This window comes from Nomascus leucogenys, chromosome 17 (genome assembly GCF_006542625.1).
Source record: "Nomascus leucogenys isolate Asia chromosome 17, Asia_NLE_v1, whole genome shotgun sequence".
In the NCBI taxonomy this organism is placed as follows: domain Eukaryota; kingdom Metazoa; phylum Chordata; class Mammalia; order Primates; family Hylobatidae; genus Nomascus; species Nomascus leucogenys.
In genome coordinates, this window is record NC_044397.1 from 48,190,780 (window position 1) to 48,214,186 (window position 23,407).

A 23,407-nucleotide genomic window follows, 5' to 3' on the forward strand; every position below is an offset into this window, starting at 1 on the left:
GAGCGGCAGGAGTTGCAGAGCCGGAGCAGGCAGGGACAGTGTAAGAGAGCTGCTGAATAAAATCATATTTCATCTGCCTATGGCCCCCTGACTGTTCTTTCAGCTGTCTGCCACCCATCCACCCACTCTCCTGGGACCTCAGCATGGGCTGGAACCTGACTCTTGGCATGACAGGGGCTGGTGTTAGAGTGGGCATGCTTGCTCACTTTGATCGATCTCAGGTTGCAAAAGTACTTTTGTTTTTTCATTCAGCTTGATACATAATGTGCTTAATCAAAACGGCAGGGAGGCAAGGTGTCCACTGATTTTTCTGCAGACACCAAAACTGCTGCATCATTTAAATCGTGGGCTCAAGTCCTCAAAAGTCTCTTGTTTTCCAGGCTCTGTGCTCTCATGCTTCTGAGCCTTTTAGAGACCCTGAGGTTTTATTGTATCCTGGCATGACTGACTTAGTCCCTGCTTCTCTGCTGCATGTCACATGGGCTTAGTGAAGAGAGGTCACAGAGACCTGCAGCCCTGGGAAGCCAATGTTTGGTGGGGGAGGCAGAAAATTCCAGTTTGATACGGGCTGGCATCCTTGCACAAAATCATGTCAATTCCTTCCTGGAAACCATCCTACTGATTTAAGAATACAATTAACCTGCCTGCTGGCCCCAGCCTCCAGTACCCACATAGTCTGGTTCCTGCCTCTCTGTCCAAATTCATTTCCCAACGCTCTCCCTCCACCTGCTAAGCCCCTGCCACAGTGGTCTTTTTTTCTTCAAACTTGACAAGCTCATTCCCACCAGGGCCTTTCTACTGGATGTTCCTTTTACCTGGACTGTGCATTCCCAGATTTTCTCCCCACTTAGAAATCAGCTGAAATGTCCCCTCCTCAGGCAGGGCTTCCCTGACACTCAACCAAATCACCCCCACTTTGCATGTTACTACCATGTTTTGTTTCCTTGTAATTATCCAAGCTTTGTTTGTTGTCTCCTCTCTCTAGTACATATGCTTCTTTAGGTTGGGAGCTCTGTCTGGTTTATCACCATAGCCCTAGTGTACTTTTTGGCACATAGGAGATGTGCAGTGAGTAATTGCTGAATGAAACAGTCACTGAGATGAGGGAGTGTGTCAGGAGAACGGTGCAGATGGCAGACCTGTCTCAGACTGTTTCTGTGGGGAAGCAGGCCCCAGCCAGAGGCTGCTGGATGTAAGGAGCAGGGAGAAAGCTGGAGAGATCCAGGCTTAGGTAAAGGATCTGACCCACTGCCGGGGGCTGGAAATAGTGTCTACATATTTCTACACAGAAAGTCCTGTAGGATTTTCTGTGATAATGGCAATGTTCTATGTCTGCACTGTCCAATAAAGTTACTTTTGGCTACTGACCTGCACTTGAATGTAGCTGGAGCAACTAGGGAACTGATTTAAATTAGATTTATGGGAAATTGAATTTAACTAATGCACATTTAAACAGCCACATGAGACTAGGGACTACTGTTGAACAATGCAGCACCAGACACACTGACCTGGGACCCCTAAAGCCCCTCCATTTTGAGTCGTCAGCTTCTAAGTGCTGGAAACTGGGTAGAACTCAAGAAGCAGCAGTGGAGGCTCCACCCAGAAGGCCCTGGCTGCTCTGAGCATCCTGAGTGGTAGCCCCGGTATGCTGATCAGAATGATGGCTACAGCAGCAGCCCCCATTACCTTCCAGGGCCTCAGGACAAGGCCTTTCTTTCATAGGGAGGAGGAAACAACATTAAAAGAAGGTGGTGGGGGGGCTGGGCGCGATGGCTCACGCTTGTGATCCCAGCACTTTGGGAGGCCAAGGTGGGCGGATCACGAGGTCAGGAGATAGAGACCATCCTGGCTACCATGGTGAAACCCCGTCTCTACTAAAAATACAAAAAAAAAAAAAAAAAAAAATTAGCCGGGTGTGGTGGCGGGCACCTGTAGTCCCAGCTACTCGGGAGGCTGAGGCAGGAGAATGGCGTGAACCCAGGAGGTGGAGCTTGCAGTGAGCCGAGATAGCGCCACTGCACTCCACGCTGGGTGACAGAGCGAGACTCCATCTCAAAAAAAAAAAATGTGGGAGGGGAATGGCAAATTGAAGGACAAAAAATTCAATCTAGATGAGAGAATTGTTTTACCCTGAAGTCAGCATGTTCTTAGGAGGGACATAAAATGGGGTTCTGTGTTGGCTTAGACTGAAGGTAGCTCAATGTTCAGGAGCCTGTGGGAAGGAGAGAAACTTAAGTTTGATTAAAAAGTATTTTATTTTGAAAACTGAAGGCAAATTCAGTTAATTTTTTATAACGAAAAAAATGTGCGGAGTCTGCTTCTGGCTATGTGTCAGGTAAGAAAAGAGAGCACCCACCATCTAAGTCATAATGGGAAGGGTGTTTCTTTTCATAAACTGTTCCTGGAGAACCCAAAGGATAAAGATTTTTTTTTTTTTTTTTTTTTTTTTTGAGATGGAGTCTCTGTCACCCAGGCTGGAGTGCAGTGGCATGATCTCGGCTCACTGCAAGCTCCGCCTCCCGGGTTCACACCATTCTGCCTCAGCCTCCTGAGTAGCTGGGACTACAGGCGCCCGCCACTGTGCCTGGCTGATTTTTTTGTATTTTTAGTAGAGAGGGGGTTTCACCATGTTAGCCAGGATGGTCTCAATCTCCTGACCTCATGATCCACCCACCTCGGCCTCCCAAAGTGTTGGGATTACCGGCATGAGCCACCGGGCCCGGCCAAGAATTTTATTTTATTTTATTTTATATGTACATTTTTTGAGACAGAGTCTCGCTGTGTCGCCCAGGCTGGAGTGCAGTGGCGCAATCTCGGCTCACTGCAAGCTCCGCCTCCCAGGTTCACGCCATTCTCCTGCCTCAGCCTCTCCGAGTAGCTGGGACTACAGGCGCCCGCCACCACGCCCAGCTAATTTTTTTGTATTTTTAATAGAGACGGGGTTTCACCGTGGTCTTGATCTCCTGACCTCGTGATCCACCCGTCTCGGCCTCCCAAAGTGCTGGGATTACAAGCGTGAGCCACCGTGCCCGGCCAAGAATTTTATTAATCACAGCTTTTTACCAGGATTATCTATGTGCTTCATCTTTCCCCACCTTTATTCTTTGTCGTCCTGTACTTCCATTGACTTTTTTGGGTCTTTTGGTTTTCCTGGGTTGTATCTTTTATAATAAACTGGTCAACATAACTATAGTGTTTTGTTTAGTTTTGTGAGTAGCTCTATCAGATTATATAATTGGAGGGAGTTTATAAGAGTTTACAATTTTTAAACAGTAGGTCAGAAGCATAGATGGACCCATGAGGTTTGTGACTGGCATCTGTAATGAGGACAGTGTTGTGGGACTGAGCCCTGAATCAGGGTCTGTGCTGACTCTAGATGGTCTCAGAATTCAAATGTTAGACAATTAGTTGGTGTTGGAGAATTGCTTGGTGTTCAGCAAATACAGATTTGGTGCCAGAAGGAAAGTATCACAGAGGGCTGGCCTAGAATGGAACTCTGGGTGTCTGGAAATGAGAAGCTCTGCTCTCCTGTACACAGGCTGTCACACTGCGCCATTGTCCTAGGATTCCAGGTCTCCTCCCAGGGTGAGAAAGGACTGAAAACTTACAGGAAATTAGCTCTGATAACAGACCCCCTTTTCCCACAGCTGCCACCCCAGGATTCCCACCCACTCACAAACATACCCATAAATTGATGTGTCCACACTCCTCCCAGGACTAGGCACCACCATCAGGAATTTCACCACAGCATTTTTGATCCTAGTGTTTTTTTTTTGCCAAAAATCCACAAAAGTGTTTACAGTCTCCTGCATATTCCCACCCCCAGACACTGAATCTGCAGCAGCAGCCTGCTTCCTCCACCAACCAGCGGTGCTGTACCTGTTCATAATCTCATCTGCCTGCCCAGACACAGAAATAAACGAGTACAGCCCCACCTGGGCCACTATCTGTAGGACAAACTAGTCCTTCCACCTACATTGCACTCTCCCCCGCCCATGGATTTTATTCCTTTTAACTTTTATTTTTGTTTCAGAGTCGGGGTAAACGTGAGAATTGTTATATAAGCAAAACTGTGGCATGGGGGTTTGGTACAGATTATTTTGTTAATGAGGTACTATGCATAGCATAAACAGGTATTTTTTCTAGTCCTTTCTGTCCTCCCACCCACCACCCTCAACTAGGCCTGTATGTTTTTCCTCCCTTTGTCCTCCGCCTCCCGGGTTCAAGCAATTCTCCTGCCTCAGCCTCCTAACTGGAACTACAGGTGCATGCAACCACGGCCGGCTAATTTTTGTATTCTTAGTAGAGACAGGGGTTTCACCACGTTGGCCAGGCTGATCTCAAACTCCTGACCTCAAGTGATCTGCCTGCCTCAGCCTCCCAAAGTGCTGGGATTGCAGGCATGAGCCATTACACCCGGCCTTTTTTGGTAAATTTTTTTTTTTTTTTTTGAGACGGACTCTTGCTCTGTCACCCAGGCTGGAGTGCAGTGGCACGATCTTGGCTCACTGCAACCTCTGCCTCCCGGATTCAAGCGATTCTCCAGCCTCAGCCTCCTGAGTAGCTGGGATTACAGGTGCGTGCCAACACACCTGGCTACTTTTTGTATTTTTAGTAGAGACGGGGTTTCACCATGTTAGTCAGGCTGGTCTCGAATTCCTGACCTTGTGATCTGCCTGCCTCAACTTCCCAAAGTGCTGGGATTACAGGTATGAACCACTGCGCCTGGCCTTATGGTAATTTTTTTTTTTTTTTTTTTTTTTGAGATGGAGTCTCACTCTGTCGCCCAGTTTGGAGTGCAGTGGCGCGATCTTGGCTCACAGCAAGCTCCGCCTCCCAGGCTCACGCCATTCTCCTGCCTCAGCCTCCTGAGTAGGTGGGACTACAGGTGACTGCCACTATGCCTGGCTAATGTTTTTGTATTTTTAGTGGAGACGGGGTTTCACCGTGTTTGCCAGGATGGTCTGGATCTCCTGACCTTGTGATCCGCCCGCCTTGGCCTCCCAAAGTGCTGGGATTACAGGCGTGAGCCACTGCACCCAGCCCGCCTTATGGTAAAAATTTTAAAATTCCTTACAAATTTTGAATAATAGAACTTTGTCAGAAGCATATTTTACAAATATTTTCTTTTTATTGTGTAGGTTGTTTGTTTACTCTATTGATAGTTTGCTTTGCTGTGAAGAAGCTCTTTAGTTTCTTTAGGTCCCATTTTTTATCAAGTTTTGCTTTTGTTGCAATTGCTTTTGGTATCTTCATCATAAAATCTTTGCCAGTTCCTATGTCAATAATATTTTCTTTATCCAATTGACATAGGTATTTTTTAGATTTTCTTTCAGGGTTTTTTACAATTTTATGTTCTACATTTAGGTCTTTAATCACCCGGAGTTGATTTTTTTTTATGTGGTGTAAGGAAAGCATCCAGTTTCAGTCTTTTACATAGTGCTAGCTGGTTATTCCAGCACCATTTATTAAATAGGGAATTCTTCTTGCATTGCTCTTGTGTGAGCTTTGTAGAAGATCAGATGATTGTAGGTGTGTGGCATGATTTCTGGGCTTCTATTCTGTTTCATTGTTCTATAGTCTGTGTTTGTACCAGTATCATGCTGCTTTGGTTACTGTACCTCTGTTGTATAGTTTGAAGTCAGGTAATGTAATACCACCTGCTTTGTTCTTTTTGCTTATGATTGCCTTGGCTATTCAGGTTTTTTTTTTTTTCAGTTTCATATAAATTTTAAAATACTTTTTTTAGTTCTGTGAAGAATGTTTTTGGTAGTTTGATAGAAATAGCATTCTGTAAATTTCATTTGGCAGTATGGCCGTTTTGATGATATCAATCTTTTCTATCCATGAGCATAAAATGGGTGCCCATTGGCTTGTGTCATCTTTGACTTCTTTAAGAAGCATTTTGTAATTTTTGTTATAGAGATTTTTCACCTCCCTGATTAGCCGTATTCCTAGACATTTTATTATTTTTGTTGTTATTGTGAATGGGATTTTTTTTTATTTGGCCTTAGGTTGAATGTTGTTGATGTTCAGAGATGTTACTGATTTTTGTACACTTATTTTGTATCCTGAAACTTCTATTTTCTAGTTTGTGTGCATAGATTTTCTAGTTCATGTGCATAGAAGTGTTCATAGTAGACTTCAATAGTTATTTGTATTTCTGTGGGGTCAGTGGTAGTCATTTCTAATTGTGTTTATTTGGACCTTCTCTTATTTCTTTATTATTGTACCTAGTGGTTTGTTTATCTTATTTATTTATTTATTTTTTTACAAAGATTTAACTCCTGGAATTTTTGGTCTCGTATGTTTTTTTCTGTTTAAATCTTCAGTTCAGATCTGATTTTGGTTATTTCTTGTCTTGCTAGCTTAGGGGTTGGTTTGCTCTTGCTTTCTCTCATTCTTTTATTCATGATGTTAGGTTGTTAAATTGAGATCTTTCTAACTTTTGGGTGTGAGCTTTTAGTGGTATAAATTTCTCCTTAACACTGCCTTAGCTGTGTTGCAGAGATTCTGGTATGTTGTATCTTTGTTCTCATTTTTTGCAATGAACTTGATTTCTGCTTTAATTTTATTATTTACTCAAAAGTCACTCAGGCTCAGGTGGCATAATTTCCATGTATTTGTATCATTTCAAGTGTTTTTTTTTTTGGTATTGAATTATATTTTTATCAAGCTGTGCTCTGTGTGTGTGGTTGGTGTAATTTTGGAATTTGCTGAGGGTTGTTTTATTTCTGATTGTGTGGTCAATTTTAGAGTATGTGCCACATGGTAATGAGAAGAATGTATAGCATGTTGTTTTTAGATTAAGAGTTTTGTAGGACTATTTGTCCAAGTGTTGAGTTTAGGTCCTGAGATCTTTGTAAATTTTCTGCCCTAATAATCTAACAGGGTCTGTGGGGTGTTGTAGTCTCCCACTATTATTGTGTCAGAATCTAAGTCTCTTCATAGGTCTCTGAGAACTTACTTTATTCATGTACATCCGTAGATTTTTTTTATAACACCTTTCTGTATTCTGCTTTTTCTCTCTGTAAACATTCTTTCAAGTGCACACAGTGTGCCCAAGGCCACTCCTTAGATGCCTGAATCCAGTGTCTACTGAAATTCAGATATCCAAGAGTTCAAGAGCATGTCTAAAGACTCGGCTATTATAGGAGAAAATAAAAATAAGAAGCTGTATTCTCCTACCTGAAAATAAGGAAGGCTATTATCCTCATCTCTCTTTTCTTAAAGCATTTGAATTATATGTACTTTTTTTCTCTGCTTTATTGAAATATATGTAAATCATATAAATCATATTAATCTAGGTGTAGCTAAATAAACGGTTCAGTATATAACAGTGGAGTTGGAGTTGAACCTTGGTTTCTATTTATTACTTCAGAACAATTAGCATTGTCACATGAAGCATTTGTAGACAACCTACAATTGTATACTTTTTTTTTTTTTTTTTTTTTTTTGAGATAGAGTGTTACTTTGTCCTCCAGGCTGGAGTGCAGTGGCGCAGTCTCAGCTCACTGCAACTCCATTTCCCAGGTTCAAGCAATTCTCCTGCCTCATCCTCCCGAGTAGCTGGGACTACAGGCATGTGCTACCACACCTGGCTAATTTTTGTATTTTTAGTAGAGACAGGATTTTGCCATGTTGGCCAGGCTGGTCTTGAACTCCTGACCTCAGGTGATCTGCCCATCTCGACCTCCCAAAGTGCTGGGATTACTGGCATGAGCCACCATGCCTGGTCAACATTCATATAAATTAAAGAGGATTTTCTACAATAATATAAATATAAGACCACGATATTTACTTTGAACGAAACCCTTAGTCATTTTAATATTGTTATTTCTACTTTTTAAATATAAAGTGTTTTAACTGAATTATGGTTAAAAAAATTTTCACAAATCCTACATACATTATGACCAGTACATTAAAACTATTTATATTTAGATACTTATCTCTAATATCCAAATAAAACTTATTACCAAATTGTTACAGTAGATACTAGTCTTACATACTTATTACCTTATCCAGTAGGGATAACTATAAGTAAGCATGATTTTATTGTCTTTCATTCAAGTTAGAATGCTGCTATTAAAGGACAAATAAACACAAATGATGTGACCACCAAAAAACTATAATGGCTCTCCTCTTAGCTGTGTTGCAAGCTCAAATATATTCCACTATATAAACAAAATCAGATTCTAATTTTTCATCAAAAAGTGCTGGTGGTGACCGGGAACAGTGGCTTATGCCTGTAATCACAGCACTTAGGGAGGCCAACGCAGGTGGATCACTTGAGGTCAGGAGTTCGAGACCAGAATGGCCAACATAGTGAAACCTGTCTCTACTAAAAATACAAAAATTAGCCGGGTATGGTGGCAGGTGCCTGTAATTCCAGCTACTCTGGAGGCTGAGGCAGGAGAATTGCTTTAACCTGGGAGGCGGAGGTTGCAGTGAGCTGAGATCATGCCACTGCACTCTAGCCTGAGTGACAGAACGAGACTCTATCTCAGAAAAAAAAAGTGCTGGTGGATGTAGTCTGATGTATTCCAATGGAATCCCCCTTTCAATGGCTAAAAGATGAGAGAGTAGCAGAGATGGAGGAATCTTATAAAATTCTGCTGAGAATATGCTCCCTTCTTCATAATGCTCGTGTTTCTCATGCTGAGAGTAGCTGTACAATTTGGGTATTTAGAGAGAAATATTTTATAGGGAAATATTTTCTGGTTGACTTCATCAATCTTACATGTAATCTGAGTTTTTTCTCAAGATACATTTAACTTATTTTTTCTCTCAATATAATCTTTCTGAGACTGAGAACTGTTTTTCTCTCCAATGCTTTGAGTGTCTGTTTCAGAAGCCATTTTAGCATTTCACAGTGTCCGTGAATGAGGTGGGCTGTCACAATGGAACTCTTGGAGCTATCTCTTTACAGACTCATGCTGGAAATCCAGCAGAACATTTTCCATGTCACCATTATAAATAGAAACTGAGCCTAAAACACTGTTCCCGTTCTCATTATTGTGAAGGTGCATTCCTACCCAGGAGGCCTGCAGGCTCTCCTCCTGCAGCTCAGGCTTCATTCTCTGATGTGGCGCTGGAGTGCTGCTGGGGCAATTGGGGTTTATGTGAGATGTGACCTGCTGGCTGTTCACCCTGTATTGTGGGCTGTACCTCAGTGGCAGAGGGTAGGGGTCAAGAGAAAACTCCAGCCACCAGGAGAAGGCAAGCAGAAGTGCTGTAGTCCAGTGCTTGGGGAGTAGAGAGCCATTGCTTCAAAATGTAAATAGCCAAAATGATAGCACCCTATTCAAATGTTGCTGTAGGAGACTGAGAGCCTACCTTTAGCAGGCACCTGTTTTTATATTGCAAAACTACCCTCTGTCATGAAGATCTTAAAAGTTTATTTTGTAACTATATATAACAAAACATACACGGATGGCCTCCCCAATTACCAGGTGAATTTAGAATGAACTATGCATGACATGGTGCTGTAAGTTTTTCTACTCGTGGGCTAATTATGGTGACCATCTTTCTGTCTTTGCAATCTGTGATGCAGATTGACCTTGATGCATGTCAAATTCTGGTTTAATTGTGTAATATAACAGTTTTATTTCTGTTTAGTCATTGTGGAGTTGCTCTAGGGCTGGAGAAAATTTGTCTTTTAATTATATTTCCCAAGAACTGTCTAGAATTACCAGACACGACATAAACATATAAGTGCCAACCAAGCTTTACTCTAGAGGGGACTTTCCCTCTCAGACTTCCGGTCAGCTCACAATTGTGCTGCAAAATGCATACTCTCCCCTAAATATGCAGGCAGAATTGTTTCTCTGCTTGTTTGATAATCTGAAGTCCTCTATAGTCACTTTTAAAGAGGTTAGACCAAATTTCACAGGGCAGCAATCAACCATTTTACCTCTTTCAGTGACTCTTGTATCTTCAGACCTGAAACTGATTCAGAGACCGTGAGGCTCACAAACTTAGAGTAACATGTGTGCATTGAGTAGAAATGAGAATCTCTGCTTTCTCTTTCCTCGTATTGCTAAAATGTCCATAAATCTGCAGGTGACACCTGCTACTACTCCATTTATTCAGGACCTAAATCTGCAGCTCCAAATTCTGAATCGGGATCTTGAGATTTTGGGGAAAAATAAAACATTTTATCTGAGAAATGCATGTCCATTGAGTTATAAGCCTCAGACATTAAAATGAGACCACAATTATGTCTTTCTTCCTTCTTTTAGCTATTGATTTATCTCTTAAAACTGCTTACTATAGCCATAAGTAGCTATAAATTAAACTAATAATTCCACACTGGACACTATAACCCACACCCTATAGCTTAACAATATATAGCCAATTAGTAATCAATTTTATTTTTGTAAATAAATAAGAATTTCTAACCACTTTATATCAGTCCACTCTCTGTCCCTCTATTTTTGCCTTTACAAATCCACTTGTAACTGCTGCTAATCAAAGTGTAAATTTTTGACAATTTGAATCTTTGCTCTCAAGTTAACAATCCTCAAGCTTGACCCAAATAAACTGTCTACTTATATTCATGTTGCCTCAGTTTTTTTTTTTTTTTTTGAGAGGGAGTCTTGTTCTTGTTGCCCAGGCTGAAGTGCGATGGTGCGATCTCTTCTCACTGTAACCTCTGCCTCCCGGGCTCAACCGATTCTCCTGCCTTAGCCTCACAAGTATCTGGGATTACAGGCACGTGCCACCACACCCAGCTGATTTTTTTTGCATTGTAAGTAGAGACAGGTTTTCACTGTGTTGGCCAGGCTGGTCTCAAACTCCTGACCTCAGGTGATCTACCTGCCTCGGCCTCTCAAGTGCTAGGATTACAGGTGTGAGCCACCGCGCCCAGTGTCTCAGTTTTTTTTTTTTTTTTAGGTAGACATATCATTTAGAATGTGCTAGAGCAGCCTCTTTAAGGGGATCTCTCCTTTGGTTGTACCCCATTTGCTGTAACACCCAAGAATGCAGAGCTAGGTTGATCCCACCTAGAATCTGCACATAAGGTTTGGCCTCTGCTTGGGATTTGCAAGACAGGGCGAGACTTAGGATTGAGAATGTACAGAAAACCAACAGGAGGCATGTTCTGCATTGTGAGATGTCAACATAGACATCTTAAAGTTCCCTTTTGAGAGTGTGGCTTCTTGAGCTTTTCAGATCTTGTTCAGTGACCTGCTACAGTTATGTGAGAGGCACCAGGTGTACATAGAATCTCATGGGAGAATCTGTAAGTGTAAACAAGCATCTTAGGAGTGAGAGATCAAGGCCACAGAGTATCCAAAGCCATGACCATGGCTATATCTACCTGTAAAATGTGGTACTGGAGTATTCTTGCCCTTCCTCTTACCCAAAAGCTAGCTCATCAGGACAGGTGATCCAAATTCTGGAGCCCCACCAGGGCAGTTTCATTGTTTTTTTTTTTTTTTTTTTTTTGAGGCAGAGTCTCACTCTATTGCCCAGGCTGGAGTGCAATGGCGTGATCTGAGCTCACTGCAACCTCTGCCTCCCTGGTTCAAGTGATTCTCTTGCCTCAGCCTCCTGAGTAGCTAGGATTACAGGCACATGCCACCACGCCAGGCTAATTTTTGTATTTTTAGTAGAGATGGGGTTTCACCATTTTGGCCAGGCTGGTCTCAAACTCCTGACCTCGTGATCCGCCCACCTCAGCCTCCCAAAGTGCTTGGATTACAAGCATGAGCCACTGCGCCCGGCCAGTTTCAGTTTTTATATAGGATTACCCTGAGTCTCTCCTGCCTGGCACATCATCGGATCATCAGCCCAGGGACATTGGGAACCCTCTCACAATCACCTAGGCATCTTTGAGACATTTGAGGTTGTCCAGAGCAGAACTGTGTCAGGCTGACAAGAGTGGTTAATTATGCTTCTGTCTCAGTGTAAGAGAAATGAGTCAGTCTGCATTTGTTCCTCCCCTCATACAAGAGATGTCTTGGCTGGTACCCAGATGAGAGTTTCTCAGGTTTCCTGGTGCTTGGGTGTAAAATAAGGAAAGGGTCTGGAGACTCAAATAGATAAACTAATTGCTTCCATTTTATATGGCCATTAGAAAATAGTTGAAGCAGTCAGAGTTCCTACCATGCAGGAACTTTAAGTCTAGACTAGTAACTGGATAAATGGTTGAAGCATTATATGGTTGGTACAATGTATACATGTGTGGAAAAAAAAAACTTGGCCTTTACTTTGGCCACTTTCTTTATATTGTTGTGACTTCTGATGTCATCACCTGAAGGGATATTTATGAACAGAAGAGTTGTTCTGGTTTGTATTCTTTTTTACTTTCCTACTAATACATATTTATGTTCTAATAAATTACCCTAGAAAACCTTAAGGAATTTGTTTAAATTACTTATTAGTATACATTATAAAATTGACATGGCAGTGGCTAAAAGAAATTAGAGTTACACAAACTCTGTAATGTAAGTTTCTCTTAGGTAAGCTTAGAAAAATCAGAACTGGAAATACCTCAGTGGCGTAGAGAGCAGAATTCTACATAGAGTCCATTCCCTGCCCCAGTTCTGCTAAGATTCACTGTTTTTGGAGGCCTTATTTAGGTCTGACCCCACTGTGGAGTTTTGCCTCACCAAACTGATTAGAAAAAATTAGTTTTGGCTGGTGAGTCCTGCAGCCTTTTTAGAAATGGTGCCCATAATTCTTTAAAACTCAGAAGCAGATAAATGGGAAAAATATTTATTTTAGGGCCATAATTTTTAATTTTTTTTTCTTTTTAATATTTTTTTATTTTTTATTTTTTATTTTTTTATTAATTTTTTTTTGCACACAAAACAATAAACATTTTCTAAAAATACATACAAACAAAAAGATGCGTATCAAACATATTAGGAAGGTTACACATGGGAAGTCGGGGAATAGAAATGGGTGGGAGTTAAAATAAGGTAGAGAGGGACTTTATGTGGATCAGTGATAATAACTCAATCCTCTACTTGACAAAGAAGAGGGAGAAGGAAGAGGAAGAAAAAGAAAGTGGGATAAAGGATCAGAAAGGGAGGAAAATAGAAAAAATTAGAGTATGACTCCAGGGTAGACCTGTTTTGTTGTCACTGAGTTGGTTGGTTGGTTTGTCTGTTGTATTTTTCATGTTTCGCCAAGTTGGCCAGACTGGTCTTGAACTCCTAGCCCGAAGTGATCAACCCGCCTCGCCCCCAGAGTGCCGGGACCACAGGCGTGAGCCACCACGTCCAGCCCCCACATTGCTTCTGGCCTCCATGGTAGACCTCCCAGACGGAGCGGCCGGGCAGAGGCGCTCCTCACTTCTTCCCAGACACGGGGCGGCGGGCACAGGCGCTCCTCACTTCCCAGACGGGGCGGCCAGGCAGAGACGCTCCTCACTTCTTCCCAGACGATAGGTGGCCGGGCAGAGGCGCCCCTCACTTCCCAGACAATGGGTGGCCGGGCAGAGGCGCTCCTCACTTCCCAGACGATGGGTGGCCGGGCAGAGGTGCTCCTCACTTCCCAGACGGGGCGGCCGGGCCGAGGCGCTCCTCACTTCCCAGACGGGGCGGCCGGGCCGAGGCGCTCCTCACTTCCCAGACGGGGCGGCCGGGCAGAGGCGCTCCTCACTTCTTCCCGGACGGGGCGGCCGGGCAGAGGCGCTCCTCACTTCTTCCCGGACGGGGCGGCCGGGCAGAGGCGCTCCTCACTTCCCAGACGGGGGGCCGGGCAGAGGCGCTCCTCACTTCTTCCCGGACGGGGCGGCCGGGCAGAGGCGCTCCTCACTTCTTCCCGGACGGGGCGGCCGGGCAGAGGCGCTCCTCACTTCTTCCCGGACGGGGCGGCCGGGCAGAGGCGCTCCTCACTTCCCAGACAGGGCGGCCGGGCAGAGGCGCTCCTCACTTCTTCCCGGACGGGGCGGCCGGGCAGAGGCGCTCCTCACCTCCCAGACGATAGGTGGCCGGGCAGAGGCGCTCCTCATTTCACAGATGGGGCGGTCGGGCAGAGGCGCTCCTCACTTCCCAGACGGGGTGGCTGGGCAGAGGCGCTCCTCACTTCCCAGACGGTGGGTGGCGGGCAGAGGCGCTCCTCACTTCCCAGACGGTGGGTGGCCGGGCAGAGGCGCTCCTCACTTCCCGAGGGGGCCGGGCAGAGGCGCTCCTCACTTCCCAGACGGTGGGTGGCCGGGCAGAGGTGCTCCTCACTTCCCAGACGGTGGGTGGCCGGGCAGAGGCGCTCCTCACTTCCCAGACGGGGCGGCCGGGCAGAGGCGTTCCTCACTTCCCAGACGATGGGTGGCCGGGCAGAGGCGCTCCTCACTTCCCAGACGATGGGTGGCCGGGCAGAGGCTCTCCTCACTTCCTAGACGGGGCGGCCGGGCAGAGGCGCTCCTCACTTCCCAGACGGGGCGCCGGGCAGAGGCGCTCCTCACTTCCCAGACGGGGTGGCCGGGCAGAGGCGCTCTCACTTCCCAGACGGGGGTGGCCGGGCAGAGGCGCTCCTCACTTCCCAGACGGTGGGTGGCCGGGCAGAGGCGCTCCTCACTTCCCAGACGGTGGGTGGCCGGGCAGAGGCGCTCCTCACTTCCCAGACGGTGGGTGGCGGGCAGAGGCGCTCCTCACTTCCCAGACGGTGGGTGGCCGGGCAGAGGCGCTCCCCACTTCCCAGACGGGACGGCCGGGCAGAGGCGCTCCTCACCTCCCAGACGATGGGTGGCCGGGCAGAGGTTCTCCTCACCTCCCAGACGGGGCAGCCGGGCAGAGGCGCTCCTCACTTCCTCCCGGACGGGGCGCCGGGCAGAGGCGCTCCTCACTTCTTCCCGGACGGGGCGGCCGGGCAGAGGCGCTCCTCACTTCCTCCCGGACGGGGCGGCCGGGCAGAGGTGCTCCTCACTTCCTCCCGGACGGGGCAGCCGGGCAGAGGCGCTCCTCACCTCCCGACGATAGGTGGCCAGGCCGAGGCGCTCCTCATTTCCCAGACGGGGCAGCCGGGGAGAGGCGCTTCTCACTTCCCAGACGATGGGTGGCCGGGCAGAGGCGCTCCTCACTTCTCCCAGACGGGGTGGCCGGGCAGAGGCGCTCCTCACTTCCCAGACGGGGCGGCCGGGCAGAGGCGCTCCTCACTTCCCAGACGATGGGTGCCTGGGCAGAGGTGCTCCTCACTTCCCAGACGGGGCGGCTGGGCAGAGGGGCCCCTCACTTCTTCCCGGACGGGGCGGCCGGGCAGAGGGGCTCCTCCCTTCTTCCCGGACAGGGCAGCCGGGCAGAGGTGCTCCTCACTTCTTCCTGGACGGGGCGGCCGGGCAGAGGCGCTCCTCACTTCCCAGACGGGCGGCCGGGCAGAGGCGCTCCTCACTTCCCAGACGGGGCGGCCGGGCAGAGGCGCTCCTCACTTCCCAGACGGGCGGCCGGGCAGAGGCGCTCCTCACTTCCCAGACGTGGGTGGCCGGGCAGAGGCGCTCCTCACTTCCCAGACGGGGCGGCCGGGCAGAGGCGCTCCTCACTTCCCGACGGGGCGGCCGGGCAGAGGCGCTCCTCACTTCTTCCCGGACGGGGCGGCCGGGCAGAGGCGCTCCTCACTTCTTCCCGGACGGGGCGGCCGGGCAGAGGCGCTCCTCACTTCTTCCCGACGGGGCGGCCGGGCAGAGGCGCTCCTCACTTCTTCCCGGACGGGGCGGCCGGGCAGAGGCGCTCCTCACTTCTTCCCGGACGGGGCGGCGGGCAGAGGCGCTCCTCACCTCCCGACGGGGGGCCGGGCAGAGGCGCTCCTCACCTCCCAGACGATGGGTGGCCGGGCAGAGGCGCTCCTCACCTCCCAGACGATGGGTGGCAGGGCAGAGACGCTCCCCACCTCCCGGACGGGGCGGCGGCCGGGCAGGGGCTCGGGAGGCTGAGGCGGGCAGAGCACTCGGCGTCAGGAGCTGGTGAGCAGCGTGGCCAACATTGCGAACGTGCGCCTGCAGCCAAACGAGAAAAAGCAGGCAGCGGTGGCGCGCGGCGGCAGTCCCAGGCAGTCCGCGGCGCGGGCAGCAGCGAGCTGAGTAGATTGCAGCCTGGGCCACAGAGGGAAAGAAAGAAAGAAGAAAGAAAGAGAGAGAGAGGGAGAGCCACAGAGGGAAAGAAAGAAGAAAGAAAGAAAGAAAGAGAGAGAGAGAGAAAGGAAGGAAGGAAGGAAATTTTTTATTTTTATCAAAACCAGTACTTGCTGAAATGTTCCATGTAGCAACTTGTTTTCTATTACTGCAGATTTAGTAGTTGCTCCATAAGCCACAAAAAAGTAAATATAAACACAATAAAAATTTTTCTAAATTACATTAAGCTTTTCTGTATCCCTCTCATCTGTCTATATTTAGCTTTTATTTTATACATCTTCAAGAAAAAATCAATGACAGAGAAACGGAAGAAATAAAAATTCTGGGCTCTTTATCCTGAGATTTATTGAACACCTTGTACCAACTCCCAGGGTGTTATGAGGATTAAATCAAATAATGTATTTTTCCCAGCACAATGCTTCGTAACACTTGAGGACATAGCACCTGCTTAATAAACGTTACGCTAGTACGTGTGTACATGTTGTTTTCCAAATGCAGACTCATTCAAACATTGCTCCCTTTTGTTTCCTCTGTAAACTTTAAAGGACCAGCAAAGAATATGATACTTGAGGATGGAGATTGGTTGTCTTTATTTGTGTTGTGACAAGACTGCTGAGTTTAAGGGAGTCTGTGCTGTGCCTGCTTTCTCCAACTAATGCTAATAATGGGCCCAGGAAGAACAACATCAGCATTGACAGAGGATTTGTTTAAAACACTCATTCACGGACCCTTTACAAACCTGCAGAATCACATTACATAGAGTGAGACCAAAATTATCAAGTGATTTATAAGCTCATTAAAGCTTGAGAGGCAATGCTTAGCTAAGTGGTTATCAGCCCAGGCTTCTAATTAGGATTACATGGCCAATTTTAAAAATCTTACTTGTGTCCTTTCCACAGGTTCTATTAATTGTTCTTGGTGGAAGCATCCATATTGTTTTAAGTAAGGGCCTCATGTGACTCTTAAAATGAGGACAGAGTCAAGTATGAGGGGTTCAGGATACATTCATGAGAGTTAAGTTCCACTTGTGCATTGAAGGTTGGTCACACGGCCTGTTCTCTTCGGGTTTGGTAGAGCCAGGTCAGTGTGGCCCCTATTGCCATTATTGTAGGAGAAATTGCTGGTGTCTGTGCCCGGGGAGGGCACCTGAGAACAGGAAAAGAGAAACATATATATATTTAAGAGACGGAATCTCACTGTGTTGCCCAAACTGGAGTGCAGTGGCACTATCTCGGCTCACTGCAACCTCTGCCTTCCAGGTTCTAGCAATTCTCCTGCCTCAGCCTCCTGAATAGCTGGGATTACAGGCTCATGCTGCCATGCCTGGCTAATTTTTTTGTATTTTAGTAGAGATAGGGTTTCACCGTGTTGCCCAGGCTGGTCTCGAACTCCTGAGCTCAGGCAATCCACCTGCCTCGGCCTCCCAGTATGCTAGGATTACTGGCCTGAGCCACTGTGCCTGGCTGAGAAACTTACATTTTTATCTTCACGGAGCGTCTCATTGTTCCTGAGTCTCTTCTTGTATAAACGACAGAAGTGGGTGGACTTTTTCTCCAGGTTTTGGTTTTTCTGCCTGTGGGTGTGGTGGTAGCAGGTAAACAGGGGGTGCTGACACCTTTAGAGGCATATTCTCAAGATACAAGTGTAATTTGTCCAGAGAATCTCATCTGAGAAGGAATTCCAAAAAAGGAGAAAGAGGAAGAATTGGTTCTTTTTTTTACTTAAACCTGTCTCAGATCAAGAGCTGTGTCCACTCTTCCTCCTGGAATGCCATGTGTTTAGTACTTGCAGACCTTTACTTCTCTACTCGATCTTTTCCTCCCTAATGAGCTAGTTTCAATTACTTTAAAAATTCATTATAATAGTCAAGGGTCTCTGAAAAATATGTTTCCTGTGTACCAGAGCCTTCTTTGCATTCTCTGCATCATGGCTTCTTATGTGCCATGCAGAATTCTCATTATGAATTTATAATCTACAATATTAAAAATATTTCCTTTGTAGCTGTTGAATTATGGGAACGTATGGATACTCAAGATTTCTATTGGGGAAAAGCTGGGGTCCTTAGTAAAGAAAAAGAACATGTAATGTTGAGGATCCATCTGTGTTCTCCATTAGCTCTATACAGAAAAGGATCAAGAAAATGCTTATTTAAACAGAATGGCATTTATCACCCATAAAGTTCTGAAAAAAATTTTAGGAGATTCCTGCTCTTTGGGTGCTGAAGAAAGACTACTTAAAATCACTATTTAATAGTACAGTAAATAGGAGATACCTGTATTTTGAACTTTGTATAAAATTGATGTTTCTTTATGGTTAAATTTAGATTATAATTTACTTTTGGGGGGCAGTATTCCAGCAGTGATGCTGTGTTCTTTGTGCATCAGCACATCATAAAAATTTGTTCCTAGTGCAGTTGATGTTAATGATTCACTTGGCTAAAGAGCTCTCTGACAAGTTTTTTTTATAGAGTTAATTACTTTTCATTAGTATCTTTATGCAGCTGATGTGCATAAATTATCACATTTGATTTGGCAGCTGCCTTTTTTTCTTAGGTTTTATTCGCATATATGTCTTTGGAACATGAAGGCTCTTGTCTTTATTTACAAAAAAACTGGGAAAAACACAGATTCTTTTTTTCTTTTTTTTGAGGTGGAGTCTCGCTCTGTTGCCCAGGCTGAAATGCACTGGCACAATCTCAGTTCACTGCAACCTCCACCTCCCAGGTTCAAGCGATTCTCCCACCTCAGCCTCCCAAGTAGCTGGAATTACAGACGCACATCATTGTGCCTGGCTAATTTTTGTATTTTTTTTAGTAGAGATGGGTTTTTGCCATGTTGGCCAGGCTAGTTTTGAACTCGTGACTTCAGGTGATCCGCCTCCCTCAGCCTCCCAAAGTGCTGGGATTACAGGCGTGAGCCACTGTGCCTGGCCAACACAGGGTCTTTTACTTAGTGGTTGTTTGACAAAATACCCTTCTTGGGCCAAAAACATTGGCATTACTGGTGAGCTTGTTAGAAATTCAGAAATTCAAACTTTATTCCAGATTTTCTAAAAACAATCAGCATAGTAAGATCTTCAGTTTATTATACACATTAGAATTTGAGATGTACCTTCTAACTCAACATGTCTTTTCCATCTGAAAAATATACACAACTCATTGTGTATGATGTAAATATAGCACTCAAAAATTTACACCTTTGTATTCACGTCCTTTTATAATTTTTCTTCAAAAAAGTATATATACACTGATGTTGTGGATCTTATGCTGTCCTCTTATTTGAGTTAAAGAATACATTAGAGAATATTTCTGCATTGAAATTTATTTTATTGTATAATTTGAGTCACTCCTATAAGTCAGAATCAGCTTTCTATACTGTCTTACTTTGCCTTGAGCCAAAATAAAAATTCTGCCCATGGTTATTTAGTAAATATATATGTGTGTCTGTGTGTGTGTGTGTTTTTCAGGGACCATTGACATTTAGGGATGTGGCCATAGAATTCTCTCTGGAGGAGTGGCAATGCCTGGACACTGCACAACGGAATTTATATAGGAAAGTGATGTTTGAGAACTACAGAAACCTGGTCTTCCTGGGTGAGGATGACTTCAACACACAATTCCTAATATGCCTTAAAGGTTTTATTTCTCTTTTTTTGTATAACTTGTGGTAATTTCTGCTTTGCATAAATGAGTTTCAGATCCCTGTTTTCAAGAAAATCTTTGAGATTTGTTCGTGTAGAAAAAAATTTCTTCAGTACGTTTCATCTTGACCTGAACTTTCCACATCCCTGAGCTGATCTATATCCTTCACTCTAGATTAGTGGTAATTACAGAAATTTGATGGCATAAAATGTTGTTGCCCACACCTTAAAATTTAATTGCCACCACCAATTTTTGATTCAGTAGTACTGGGTAGTGAAATTAAAGACCTACAAATTTAAAGTATTTTCTAAATATTTAGAAATGTCTGTTATAAATTAGTAATTTGGGATTAATTTACTAGAATATGCTATGATATTCTCTTTACTGAGCACATTAGTAGGTCGGTAATTGGAGAATATGAGCAAGATTCATGTTATTTATTTTTAATAAAACAGGTATTGCTGTCTCTAAGCCTCACCTGATAACCTGTTTGGAGCAAGGAAAAGAGCCGTGGAATAGGAAGAGACAGGAGATGGTAGCCAAACCCCCAGGTAGGTGAGAGTGATAGTGAATACAACAGATGACACAGATGAGAGGTCCAAACATCAAAGAGAAAGTCAGTTCTTGACATGGGATTTGGGAAGCTATGTTCCAGAGAAAATAGTTTCTGGGAAGCTCAGTTTCTTTTCTCTTGCTCTCACATAGGGGCATCTTCTTTCTTATGCTCTTTAATTCTCTAAAAATTCTACTTTCCCATCAGTGATCTTCCTTCAAGCTTACTGTGAGCCAAAGTCCTCTTCATGGCTTATAAGAGACTACACGATCTGACTGATGTTCCACTGTTTTAGGGACACACAAATATCTGCAAAATTTTGAGAAACTGTTATTTTTTAAGTTCTCTTTTTACATCACGTCTGAAATGTGTGTGATTAGTGGTTTCTTTTCCATTTTTTTGGTTCATTTTTCTGCATATTTCATCTTGTTTTTATTATAGTCTTTTTTTGATAGTTGAAATATAGTTTGAAATTATAAAGTATAATGTCCTTCTTTGTTCTTTTTCCTCAAGATTGCTTTGACTATTCAAAGTTTATTGTAGTTTCATATAAATTTTAGGATTTTATTTTTCATTGCTGTAAAAAAATGCCACTGGAATTTTGATAGGGAGTTCATTGAATCCATAGATTATTTTGGATAATATGGCACTTTAACAATATTTATGCTTTCAATCCATAGACATAAAATATTTTAAAATTTATTTGTGTTGGCCAGGCACAGTGGCTCTCACTTGTAATCCCAGCACTTTGGGAGACCAAGGCAGGGAGATCACTCGAGGTCAGGAGTTTGAGACCAGCCTGGCCATCAGGGTAAAATCCCATCTCAACTAAAAATACAAAAATTAGCCTGGCATGGTGGCAGGTTCCTGTAATCCCAGCTACCCAAAAGGCTGAGGCAGGAGAATTGCTTTAACCCAGGAGGTGGAGGCTGTAGTGAGCTGAGATTGCACCACTGCACTCCAGCCTGTGTGACAGAGACTCTGTCTAAAAAAATAATAATTATTTGCCTCTTCTCTAATTTATGTCATTAATATGTTTTTATTGTAAAGATTTTTTTACCTCCTTGTTTAAATTTGTTCTCAGAAATTATTTTAGTGCTACTGTAAATAAGATTGTTTTCTTAATCAGTTTGCTTTAAGTGTATGGAACCATAACTTAAACTTGTATGTTAATTTTATATTTTGCTAATTTACTGAATGTATTTATTAATTTAAACAGGTTTTAGTATAATGTTTTATAATTTTTTATATATAAGAGCATATGATCTATAAGCAGCAAGTTTTTACTCATTTGTCTTCAATTTCAGTGAGTTTAGAAACTTTTTTTGACTAATTCTTCTGCCACATACTTGCAGTTAGTTCTATGTTAAAATATTTACAGTGGGCACAATATAGTTTTGCATTGGTGTCTGAATTTGAAGGAGCAAACACCTCTTTAAGTTTTTATAAACTGATTTAGGAGGTAAAGACTTTTTTTTGTTGGATTCTCAGGGTGATGGGATGCCCTCTGGGTTTGTAGTGGAGAGGGGCGTAGCTTGGTCACAAGGCTGCTGGGTCTGCACTAGGGCTCACCTTTAGTTGGCTTAACAGGGGCTTGGGTAATTGTAATTTCCATTATATTTTGGAACAGACTAAATATTTTTCTGGATGTTGCTCTGTAGGGCTGACAGTAGGATAGGTTTTTGTAATTGGGTCTGTATGTGGTGGGCCTTATATCAGAATGTGGATGAGTATGGCTTTCACTGAGTATCAAAGAAGATTTTTTCAGGTCACTGTGTGGATTCCTATATAGGCAGAACTGGCCATGAACTATGGCTCAGGGAGCTGGAACTGAGTCATTGAACTGCTTCAGAAACCACAGTAAAGGACAAGGTCTGCAGGCCTGCCTGTGTGGCTATAAATGGCTGTCTTCCTCCAGGCCTCTGGAAGGGCACGGTCTCTCCCATACTGTGGCTGGGAGGAGTTTGGGATGATTAGAGAGTAAGTTCAGAATTCTCAGTGGGACCAAATTTGGTGGGCCATTTCCTGGTCTGCAGCCTACAACAGAGGTCCTGTATTTTTCCACCTGAATGAGGAGGGCCTGCCTTCTGAAAAGAACACTCCTTAATCTTAGACTGTAGCAAAATTTCACAATACCCTCTCTGGATCTCAAAGCTCTCTTAAAGGCACTTATTTTTGAGATGGGTTTTGGCTTCATAACCCAGGCTGGTCTTGAAATCCTGGCCTGAAGCAATTCCCCAACCTGAATGTACCATGTAGCTGTCACTACAGGTGTGAGCCATGGCTCACGTAAATGCATTTTTGTCAGGGATGGCTGATAAATTTTCTTGCTGTGGGATGATAAGCAAGTAGGGAACCTTTTATTTTTCCATCTTACTGATGTCACTCTCCCTATACATTTTTACTTTCTATTTTCTATTTCAAATTTTTCTATACTTTAGGTTCAGACATTTAGGATAATATGCTAGAATTTACATGATATGGCTGATGTTACTTATAAATTTAAGTTTGCTGCAGGCAAACAGGAATTTCACCCACTTTCTTAAGCATATATCTAAATAACAACATAACTAATTTCTAAATATTTGTTTTATATGTAGGAAGTGCTAACCATATTCTGCAAAATATATAATTTTTAAATTTAGCAATCCAAGACTATTGTTTTGCTTCTAAAGTTGGGTTACAGTAGTTTTATTTTGTGTAAGAATAGCATATATTTAAAACATAAATACTAATTTCTTTTAAATTTTTATTTATTATAAATTTATTGTTAGAATCTTTTATTTATAATTATACTGTTTTTTTTCTGAAATTTTATTGCAACACATCGCATGCCAATGATTTGAAATACCTGCTTTTCCTGAGTACACACAGTCAAATATTGTAATTATCTAGACAAATTCTTTAATAGTAGATAAATATTGCAAACCGCATTTTGTGAGTAAACATTTCTCTAGTTATTGTTTTGCAGTTCCATATTAGTGTTTTATTTCGTGTAGGTTTTTCAACATCAGTTTATTGTGATTTTTTGTTTTACTTATATATTTAGACATTTTGCAATTCTGTTTGTAAACTTTAAGTCAACATGGGGTTTAATTAAAAGATAAATCAGCCGGGCTCAGTGGCTCACTCCTGTAAT

At 43.9% G+C, this 23,407-nt stretch overlaps 1 protein-coding gene across 2 annotated transcripts in view; it reads left to right on the plus strand.

Moving 5' to 3' along the window:
• ZNF680 (zinc finger protein 680) overlaps positions 1–23,407 on the plus strand; it is a 50,158-nt gene that overhangs the window by 6,045 nt on the left and 20,706 nt on the right. For both annotated transcript variants that reach the window (XM_003279263.3, XM_003279264.2), the window contains exons 2-3: positions 19,541–19,667; positions 20,171–20,266. In XM_003279263.3, coding sequence (XP_003279311.1) covers positions 19,541–19,667; positions 20,171–20,266 — 223 coding nt within the window. The remainder of the gene's footprint in view (positions 1–19,540; positions 19,668–20,170; positions 20,267–23,407) is intronic.